This window comes from Salvelinus fontinalis, chromosome 34, assembly GCF_029448725.1.
Source record: "Salvelinus fontinalis isolate EN_2023a chromosome 34, ASM2944872v1, whole genome shotgun sequence".
NCBI lineage: Eukaryota > Metazoa > Chordata > Actinopteri > Salmoniformes > Salmonidae > Salvelinus > Salvelinus fontinalis.
In genome coordinates, this window is record NC_074698.1 from 29,955,388 (window position 1) to 29,967,257 (window position 11,870).

Here is an 11,870-nt window from a genome sequence, read left to right on the forward strand (position 1 = left end):
CTGGCAGGGTGTTGTAGAGCCAGACTGGTATTGGTTTCTTAATCTTGGGTTCAGGGAGGTAGGGAGGTGAGTGCTGAGCCAGCAAACTGTCTGAGTGTAGCACTAATCTCCTGTCAGATAGAATGGTCTCTGTTATTCCACATAGCTGTTCACTGGGCTGCATGGGGATCTAACAGACAGTCTGAAGACAGCTTTTAGAAGCTCAGAACTCAGCAACAGCCCTGTACATTAAAGGGGAAGTTCACTATGGGGAAGTTCACTCTGTCTGTCTGTCTGTCTGTCTGTCTGTCTGTCTGTCTGTCTGTCTGTCTGTCTGTCTGTCTGTCGGTCTGTCTGTCTGTCTGTCTGTCGGTCGGTTCCTCGCCACCACTGGCCCAGCACTGAACCACTAAGCTAAAGGGAATTATTTATGGGACTCCTTGTTAGGGGAGGACTTGGATCCAGCTTCTAAATAGGAGTTGTTCTGGTGAATTATTGTGCTTTGCAGTTTGCTTGTTTTCAGAAAGGTTTTTGAAGTGTGTGTGTGTGTTTTGGGGGACTCCCTGGAGATTCTGTGTTTTTCTGTGTCGTGCCTACAAATAAACTCAACTAAGCTGTATTCGGCATAGTGAATACACAATACACTACTGTTGACTAGAGGTAAATATAAATGTCCAGTCTGATTCATCTACTGGCCTACACAGTAGCTAGGAACCATAGTTTAATCTAAGTAGCTAGTCTGATTCATCTACAGGCCTACACAGTAGCTAGGAACCATAGTTTAATCTAAGTAGCTAGTCTGATTCATCTACAGGCCTACACAGTAGCTAGGAACCAGAGTTTAATCTAAATATCCAGTCTGATTCTTCTACAGGTCTACACAGAAGCTTGGAACCATAGTTTTAATCTAAGTAGCCAGTCTGATTCATCTACAGGTCTACACAGTAGCTAGGAACCAGAGTTTAATCTAAATATCCAGTCTGATTCTTCTACAGGCCTACACAGAAGCTTGGAACCATAGTTTAATCTAAATATCCAGTCTGATTCATCTACAGGCCTACACAGAAGCTAGGAACCATAGTTTAATCTAAATATCCAGTCTGATTCATCTACAGGCCTACACAGAAGCTAGGAACCAGAGTTTTCCCTGGTCACAAGTATGGAAACTATCCTCAACTACTGCTTTGATCACATAGTAACGCCAACCATAGTGGGAATAAGTTATCTTTAAGAAACAGACAATAAAGAAATATCTAATCTAATTTTTGAGTTTGCCAAACTCCGTAGGTAGTCTGTGGGAATGTTGTGGGATCGTTGTCAGAATGTAGAAAGCAGTGTGTTTACCTGGGGAGATGAAGAAAGTCCTCCAGAGCTTTTTGTCCCTGGTCACATCCCGTATCTCCCTGGTCATGTTAACCAGTCTTCCCGCCACCGGGGGCACTCTCCGGAAGTCTAGGATCCTGAGGGAAGAGACCATAGATATACATACATCAAGATCAGTGTGAAACATAACGTAGATGTCTGGAATTATCCCATTAGAAAACCCAGGAGAAGAAGTAAATTCTTCTATAAGACCTTATTGATCCCACAAGGGATAATATATATGACACCATTGTTCTACAAGCCATTGTGTTGTCATAAAATAAATGTGTATGGAACCACATGCTGATGAGATAGAATATTTTTAGGGCCTTCATACCTTGTTTTATTTATTCTGTAAGGGCTTAATGATGGAATACTCTTCGTCACCACATCATCAACAACTATTATCACAAATAAACATCTGAAAATGATGTGCCATAAAAACCAGGACACAATTTCCTGCTCGAGGGAGAAGCAAAGAATGATTTTCAATCCAAAGTGTCAACGGTGGAGTGTGTGTGTGTGTATATGGGCCTCTTTCTTCCTGCTAGTGTGTGTGAAATATTATGAATAATTCATCTATTTTACAGTATAATCTTTTAGCTCCTTTCATTGGCTTTTAAAGTTCTGTTTATTGAACTTCAGCATCCGGTCGCTCAAACCGCACTGGCCTGAGAGACTGGGACTCCTCATTCTTTCTCTCCTGCTCCCTTTCTCTTTCTCTTTCTCCCTCTCTCTCTCTCTCTCTCTCTCTCTCTCTCTCTCTCTCCTTCTCCTCATAGACATCTTCTTTGTTTGTCTACCCCTCTCCTCCTCTCTCCTCACTCTCATCCCTTTACTCTACCCTTCTCCTTCTCTCTCCCCACTCTCATCCCTTTACTCTACCCTCCTTCTCTCTCCCCACTCTCAACCCTTTACTCTACCCTCCTTCTCTCTCCCCACTCTCATCCCTTGACTCTACCCCTCTCCTTCTCTCTCCCCACTCTCATCCCTTTACTCTACCCCTCTCCTTCTCTCTCCACACTCTCAACCCTTTACTCTACCCCTCTCCTTCTCTCTCCTCACTCCCAACCCTTACTCTACCCCTCTCCTTCTCTCTCCCCACTCTCAACCCTTTACTCTACCCCTCTCCTTCTCTCTCCTCACTCTCAACCCTTTACTCTACCCCTCTCCTTCTCTCTCCCCACTCGCAACCCTTTACTCTACCCCTCTCCTTCTCTCTCCTCACTCTCAACCCTTTACTCTACCCCCCTCCTTCTCTCTCCCCACTCTCAACCCTTTACTCTACCCCTCTCCTTCTCTCTCCCCACTCTCATCCCTTTACTCTACCCCTCTCCTTCTCTCTCCTGACTCTCATCCCTTTACTCTACCACTCTCCTTCTCTCTCCTCACTCTCATCCCTTTACTCTACCCCTCTCCTTCTTTCTGTCCATCCTTTTCTTGCTTTAACTTCTCGCTTTTCCTTCCTTTCTTCCAACTGACCTTATTTCTGTCTATGCCACACTAGCTGGGCCAGGCCTCCCACTCATTCCATACCTCTTTAACCATCCTTGTCGTTGCTTCCTGCAGCATGACCTCTCTAAGGCTTAGACTCCTGGGAGTGGAGTGTGTGAGCGTGGGTTTGTGTGTGTGTGTGGTGTGTATGTGTATGTGTGTAACCTTGAAGTCTTAGCTCTCAGGGAGAGAGACAGGGAGACAGGGCGTGGGGCTGCAAGGATGAAACCCTAGCCACCAGATGAAAGCTCTCAGGAGATATAGCTGCTCAAAGTGCACAGTCACCATGAACCAGATGACAAAGAAACTCCTGTATGGAGTCAGGCTCTCTCTGTGTCTCTCTCTCTCTGTGTGTCTCTCTCTCCGTGTCTCTCTCTCTCTCTCCGTGTCTCTCTCTCTCTCTCCGTGTCTCTCTCTCTCTCTCTCTCTCCGTGTCTCTCTCTCTCTCTCTCTCCGTGTCTCTCTCTCTCTCTCTCCGTCTCTCTCCCTCTCTCTCTCTCCGTGTCTCTCTCTCTCTCTCTCTCTCTCCCTCTCTCTCTCTCTCTCTCTCTCTCTCTCTCTCTCTCTCTCTCTCTCTCTCTCTCTCTCTCTCTCTCTCTCTCTCTCTCTCTCTCAATTCAATTCAATTCAATTGACTTTATTGACATGGTAGGTTCGTTATTACTTACATTGTCAAAGTATACATATCGAAAAAATAAAAATCAAATATATATGTATATATATATATACAAAATATATATATATATTTATATATAAATAAATGGTGGGACCAACAGCCATAATAACAGTAGTAGTGGACATGGGATTACCATTAACAACAACTACAACAACAATATTAATCAGAACAACAATAAATTAAAGCAACAGTAGTAGACCAGTGTCAATATGACTTGAGAAGACTTATGACCTGGTATGAAAGACAAAACAAAACTAAGCTAAATGGGAAATATTATCAATATTACTTTGCATTTTTCACTGGCTGTCCCTCAGGTTGTGGCAGGAGGACACATATTTGGCTGCCAAAACTGCACATTTTGGCTTTTCACCCAATAAATATTTGATTTTTTCTTCATCTTTTATAGTTTCAAATTCTTTGTATTGAGTTATAATTTTGGGAAAGAAATATGCTCTTAGGTCTGAGTATTTGTCAGTGTAGTAGGAAATGGACCTCTGTCTCTACTTCTCCTCTGGAGCAGAGTGAGCACAGCCTGTCCTCTCTGGGCAGCCAGGTTTGTCTGTGACGACCGGTCTCTATAGCCAGACGGTGCTCACTGAGTCTGTACCTAGTCAATGTTTTCCTCAGTTTTCTATCAGTCACAGTGGTCAGATAGTCTGCCACCATGTACTGTCTGTTTAGAGCCAAATAGCATTGAAGTTTACTTTGATTTTCTGTGGTGTCTCTCTCTCTCTCTCTCTCTCTCTCTCTCTCTCTCTCTCTCTCTCTCTCTCTCTCTCTCTCTCTCTGTACCGCACTCTTGTCATGGGTAGAGTACTGCATACAGAGAGTGTAGAGTACTGCACAGTGTAGATTATGGGGAGGACTGCACAGTGTAGGTTAACATGGTACAATGTGTGGAAGTGGAAAGACTTTGAGTTAAACCCTTACACAGTATAACGATAACACAATGTTGTATCAACAGTGTCCACTGTCCAACAATAGAAGGACTGAAGAGAAGAGGCTATGCATTTCCTCCTGTTCTCCTCTTCCTACACATTCCTCTAGCTATTCCAGACTGCTTTTAACACACTGCTATATACATCTAAATCAGATTGAGATGCGCATCCCAAAAGGCACCCTATTCCCTTTGCAGTGCACTACTTGGTAAAAAGTAGTGCAGTACAAAGTGAAAATGGGGGCCCTTTGGGACACAAACGCAGAGTTCCACAGGCTGCTGTCCAGAAGATGGTGCGGCCCTGCGCCAAACAACAAGGCCGTAATTCATATAGCCAGCCTCCGCTTGGCATACACAACCTAACAACAACCTAAATACAAGCTGGTCTTTAGGGGCTAGCACAGTCACCTCCTCCCTGCCTTAAATCATGCCCAGCTAGCATTGGCATGTCCCTTGGTTTCCTCTCCTCAGCCCACTGTGCACACACAAACACATGCCTTTGGCCCTGGCCTTGCATTCCACTGGGCTGTGTGTCTGTGTGTGTGTGAGAGAATGTGTGTGTATGTATGTATGTATGTATGTATGTATGTATGTATGTATGTATGTATGTATGTATGTATGTATGTATGTATGTATGAGAGAGAGAGAGAGAGAGAGAGAGAGAGAGAGAGAGAGAGAGAGAGAGAGAGAGAGAGAGAGAGAGAGAGAGAGAGAGAGAGAGAGAGAGAGTAACGTCTACACGGCCGGCCTGCTAGCACAGTGAGCTTTATCCTCTATCCACAACAAGGGAACCAGGCACAGACTTGTGTGCGTGTGTGTGTCTTGGACCAGACCATTATGTATTGGACCAGACCATTACGTATTGGACCAGACCATTACGTATTGGACCAGACCATTACGTATTGGACCAGACCATTACATATTGGACCAGACCATTATGTATTGGACCAGACCATTACGTATTGGACCAGACCATTACATATTGGACCAGACCATTACGTATTGGGCCAGACCATTACATATTGGACCAGACCATTATGTATTGGACCAGACCATTATGTATTGGACCATACCATTATGTATACCATAGTATAATGATGAATGGAAGAACTGATAACTTACTACTACAGTTATCACAGCTTAAAACTGACAGACTTGTTAGAAAAAAACTCTAATTTCCTGATAATACCAGAGACATTTCTGTCTCTGTTTTGATTCCACATTTGTTTGAGTTGTGTAAAAGTCTATATGCATGTGTGTGTTTGGATGGCAGAGAGGGTGAAAACACAGTCACAGAACACCTGCTAAGCGTGTGTGGTGCCTGCTGTGTATAAACAATCGAGGTATGCATTATAGGGATAGCCCCCTTTTTTTCTCCATTTTTGCCTAAAATTACATACCCGAATCTAACTGCCCTGTAGCTCAGGCCCTGAAGCAAGGATATACATAGTATTGGAAACATTTGAAAGGAAACACAGTTTGTGGAGATGATAATTGAATGTAGGAGAATATAACACAATAGATCTGGTAGAAGAAAATACAAAGAGAAAACCAACCGTTTTTTTTCTACCACCATCTTTGAAATGCAACAGAAAGGCCCCAAATCTAGCCATCACTCTGGTTGTAATTCTGATGGTGTCCACAAGATGGCAGCAGTGTATGTGCAAAGTTTCAGACGGATACCTTGAAGTATGAGCAAACCACATTACTTTTAGTGTGAAGTCACCCAGGTACATTTGGGCAAATCGTGAAAGAGACATTCACATGTACATGACATTTTTCTGCAAGAATATCGCAAATCTGTATACTTGGACTTTGATTGAGCTTTTCCAGTATTAGTAGCCATATTATAAGTTCAACATTTGCAAAACACCCAGTTTCCATAACTTCATAACTCTCCATATTCTTATAATTGTTGTCCAAAAGGAAAAGGTTTGCTGTCGCACAAGGTTAGCAGCGACACTTTGCGACAGAGAGGGGGTCTCCCAACACTGCCGTAAAGCCCAGCTCATTGGCTTTCTAGCTAGCTTTGTTTGACCCCGATTGGTGCTTATTTGACAAAGTTCCAGTCGATCAAGTGAAGACCGGCCGAGTCATCGGCGTGCCATGAAGGCATCACTCTCTGACCAAATTGGGTATCCTATAGGATATACAACACCCCTAATGATATAATGACGTCTGATTACATTCTAGGATCTCTCAGGAATAAATACGAACGTGATTTGACTGGTTGAAATAACGTTTAGGGTTAGATTTTCACAGATTCCTTTCTTTGCAAATTGAACGAGTGGAAATACAAAATCGATCATGCATGCTATATGGACCTTTTTAGGATATGAAAGGATATTAACTAACAAAACAACACTTGGGAAAGAGCAATATTTCAGAATGTAAGTACACATTTCACCTTCAGAGGTTAATTTATCAAACCTAACGGGGTGAAAAAAGTGTTTTGTTGTTAGGAGCTCTCCTCAAACAATAGCAAGCCATTTTTTTCACAGTAATAGCTACTGTAAATTGGACAGTGCAGTTATATTAACAAGAATTTAACCTTTTACGGGGGCAGCCCGACACCTGTACACTTATGACAACATCCAGCTCAAAGTGCAGGGCGCGAAATTCAAAATCGATTTTTTTTTAAATATTTAACTTTCACACATTAACAAGTCCAAGACACCAGATGAAAGGTGCACATCTTGTGAATCAAGCCAACATGTCCGATTTTTAAAATGTTTTACAGGGAAGACAAAATATGTAAATCTATTAGCTAACCACGTTAGCAAAAGACACAACTTTTCTAACTCCATCAGTTTCTTACTCCATCAGGTGCTATCACAAATTCGACCAAATAAAGATAAAAATAGCCACTAACCAAGAAACAAATTCATCAGATGACAGTCTGATAACATATTTATTGTATAGCATATGTTTTGTTCTAAAAATGTGCATATTTCATGTATAAACCATAGTTTACATTTCAGCTACAATCCGAAATTGCACCGAAAGCAACCATAATATTTACAGACACCAACGTCAAATAGCTAATTACTCATCATAAAACATTTCTGAAAAATGCATAGTCTGCAGCAATTGAAAGACAGGCATCTTGTGATTCCAAACAATATTTCCGATTTATTAAATGTTTTACAGCGAAAACAAAATGTATCGCTATATTAGCGTAGCTACAATAGACAGAAATAATTGGGCGCCCACGGCCAGTTCACATGCACGACAGATATATGAAATAACATCATAAAATGGGTCTTACTTTGCTGATCTTTCATCAGAATGTTGAAGAACGTGTCCTCTGTCCAGATGAGTCGTTGTTTCGATTCAGAATGGCAAATTTCCCTCTTCAATTAGCATTGGCACTAGCCGAGTGGCATAAATTTCTCCAACGTAAACACAGTCAGAGGACGGAACACGGCAAAACTCCCGAATAAAGTTTCAATAATCTGATTAAACTATATTGAAAAAACATACATTACGATGATATGGTCACATGTATCAAAAACAATTCGAGCCGGAGACGTTAGCCGTTCGTTACCAGGGCAAAACAGAAGTCAATCCCACTTCCTTCAGAGTACCGGAAGTGGACGGTCACGTCAAAGAAATAGTTTTTTTTCCACCACAGACCAAGAGGAGCACAAAAATGTCTTCTCTGACATCCTCTTTACACCAATAGGAAGGCGTATAGAGTGTCAGCAGACTCCTAAGTGTTAAGACCATGTATAGGCATCGAGTTGAAAAGAGCATCGATTTCTGACATTTCACTTCCTGGTCAGGAAAAGTGCTGCAGAAGGACTTCTGTTTCACTCAGAGAAATAATTCCAACTCTTTTAGAAACTAGAAAGTGTTTTCTATCAAAAAAGAATAATAATATTCATATTGTACGAGCAAGATTTGAGTAGGAGGCCGTTTGAAATGGGCACGATTTCACTGGCTACTCAACACTTTGTCTTGCAGCCATAAGAAGTTTTCAGATAGATGGAGGGGTTGTTGGTAGGGTGGGATAAAAATAGATAAAGAGATAACTTATGTAAAATGTACCATGTCCATAGGGGAAAATAATAAAGGAAAATATATAAAAATATATATATATGGGGGATTGGAAATGATGCAGATACTTACATTGACAGAACCCACAATCTATCTGCAGTATTAAAGCTGATCTATCCCCCCCAAAACACATTTGAGGTGTGTGTTAGTCATGCCGAAAGTGCATGTCACACAAACTCACACACAAACTCACACACAAACTCTCACACACACACACACGCACGCACGCACGCACGCACGCACGCACGCACGCACGCACGCACGCACACACACACACACACACACACACACACACACACACACACACACACACACACACACACACACACACACACACACACACTCACACACACACATACATACACACACACACACACACACACACCTGTCCAGATGAAAGGCAGCGATCTCAGCGTTGTGTCTCTCCAGGTCAGAGAAGTAGAAGAAGTCCGGGGGTGTCTCCTGTTCCCTGGTCTGCCTGGAAGACACAGAGGTCGAGGCAACGTTAGAAGAATGTTAGCATTAACAAAATCCTGTTCAGTATGAAGCACAACTGTCTGTCTTTATTTGACCCTGCTGGTCATCTACTGTAGCCTTAATGGCCACATGTACCCTCCAACGGGCACAACCAGAAGAGGACTAGCCCCTCGGAGCCTGGTTCCTCTCTAGGATTCTTCCTAGGTTCCAGCCTTCTAGGGAGTTTAACCACTGTGCTTCTGCATCTGCATTGGTTGCTCTTTGTGATTTTAGGCTGGGTATCTGTAAAGCAAAACTGCTGGTGTAAAAAGGGCTTCATAAAATACATTTGATTGATTGATTGAACATTCAAGGCCACGAGCACCAGAGTTCTCCAGCACTGAAAAGATACAGTAGGAATGTAGTGAACGTTTTCCGAAAGTGCAAATGAATGTGAAATCATTTGAAATCATTTATGAATGTGAGTAACCAAGATTTCCCCCATGTGACTGCATTAGGATCTATCTGCATATCTATAGCTAACATTCATAGTTCCAGTCTGGGAGCAGACTGCCCAGATGTGCATGTCTGAATTGTCCCTCTTTTCCCTAGCACACCATAAAGGGACTAGGGTGCCATTTGGGGCACAGACAGTTTAAGACGGCGGGACCCAGCAGTAGAGTATAGTGAGCCACAGTATAGTGAGCCACACACGCTGCTTGAGTTTCCTGTTCATATCCTGTAGCAGCTCCTTCAGCCCCTCAGACAGACAGGACAGACAGGACAGACAGGACAGACAGGACAGACAGGACAGACAGGACAGAAGACAGGCCAGACAGGACAGACAGGACAGACAGGACAGACAGGAGACATGGAACATGGTCTGACTCAGCTGCTGTTGCTGATACTGTCTGTCTGTCTGTCTGTCTGTCTGTCTGTCTGTCTGTCTGTCTGTCTGTCTGCCTGCCTGCCTGCCTGCCTGCACAGAGTATCTAGGGTAGCAGGTAGGTGATAAGGTGAAACAATCTGTTGATGTGCCCTTAAAGCAAGACACTTAACCTTTCTTTTCTCCAGGGGTGGCGTACTACTATGGCTGACCCTATGAAACATCCAGTGTAGGTGACAATAAAACATATATTTTTGTTTTATCTAAAGGAGAAACCCTCCAGGTGTATGTTATGCTGACACACACATGCACTGTACATGGAGGCACACAGGAACGCATGCAGACAGACGCACACACATACACTCACACCTGGCCTTAACCTGTCCCATTACCACCAAACTTATGCTAGCTCAAACCCAGTCAGTCAGCTAAACCCGGACCATATTCCACATTCCCCAGTCCTTTCTTCTTCTCCTTCTTCCTTCCTCCCTCCTTCCCTTCCTCTGTTTCTTCTCCCTCCAGCCATTCCACCTCAGAGCAGGGTGGTGGTGCATCCACCTCGCCTGACAACCCCAGCACTGCCAAGTCCGTAATGGAAAATATCTTACATCCTATTCTTTCCATGTCAGGCAAGCTCCCCTTTAACCGTAAATCCCCCAGCCGCTATTATGATCCATTCAATTTCTCCCCGACCAAAAGGGAACAAAAGTTGTTATTTGCGGATGGGAGGGGAAATAAACGAGACGTGGCAGACTGATTCAGGAGAGTATAAAAGGCAACACTGTGCACCTGAGGAAAGGGTAGGTCCAGAATTCTAAAGGTGACCTCATAGTGGTGGTACACCATAATGCACCGTGACACACCTGCCTGCCATTTAAGTCACCATATCAAGCACCTTATCAACACTAGATTACCAGAGAGGTGGTAAAAAGGCAGACAAAAGGATGCTGATTTTAAGTGCTCTTTCGCTATCATTCTGTAGCCTTAATGGAAATGGTAAGAGCTTTTTCATTCAGAAGTCAAGACGTGCCTGACTGCCACAGACAGTAAGATGCTGTCAAACAGAAGTTAGATAAGAACACTCCAAACTAGCCATGTGAGTTAGGTTTCAGAATGTCATCTTCACTAACAACACTGGGAGCTACTACAGTGTGGAACCTACCCTCTCCAGAAAACACACACACACACACACACACACACACACACACACACACACACACACACACACACACACACACACACACACACACACACACACACACACACACACACACACACACACACACACACACACACACACACACACACACACACACACACACACACACACACACACACACACACACACACTATACTGTCTACCATTGCTATGACTACATACTGAGTCCTCTAACTCCACATGCTTCTGCTGTTTTAACAGTCTATAACTTCTCATTCAAATGCAGCAACAAACACACTAACTATTCCAGTGCTATTTCTGTTTAAACGTCTCTTACTTCTCGTGCTGTTGTCGTTTTAAAAACAGTGGAACAGTGCAGCCCGCTTTTGCTCCGGCCTGACTGACTAGCAGGTACAGTGGTTGCCATGGTCACAGCGACCCTGTCTGCAGTAACCTATCTAGGAGGAAGCTTAGAGCCTACAGCTGCTGTGGTTTGGCGGGATGTCTTACCGACAGGGTAGTGATGTGACGGGCCGGGCCGGGCCGGGAGCGTGCTGTATTACAGTTTTTTACAATCGCTAGGACCCATTTCTCAATACTTAGGTCACTTTTTCTAAACTCTTCACACAGTGAGCACAACAGCAGTCTATGCGGGCTAAACTATGGATAATTTTTCATTGCTTTGGCACAAAATGCATTCAATGACTACATATTTCAATTTTCATGAACTTTTCTCACTCAGACACAACCATCACCAAAACTCTATGTACCTACAGGCCAATTTGCACATGTTTACGTACTCTTTTCAAAACTGTTAAACTTAAGTTCAAAACCTAAAATAACACAAAATTGAATAAGACAT

At 43.2% G+C, this 11,870-nt stretch overlaps 1 protein-coding gene across 1 annotated transcript in view; it reads right to left on the bottom strand.

Moving 5' to 3' along the window:
- The window catches only part of LOC129832787 (extracellular serine/threonine protein kinase FAM20C-like), a gene marked incomplete at its 5' end in the record, with an annotated part of 15,653 nt that extends 6,642 nt beyond the window's left edge, over positions 1-9,011 (bottom strand). Inside the window, 2 exons of the mRNA XM_055896786.1 lie at positions 1,324-1,439; positions 8,893-9,011. Of these exons, the coding sequence (XP_055752761.1) occupies positions 1,324-1,439; positions 8,893-9,011 (235 nt within the window). The remainder of the gene's footprint in view (positions 1-1,323; positions 1,440-8,892) is intronic.
- Positions 9,012-11,870: the final 2,859 nt, after the last annotated feature.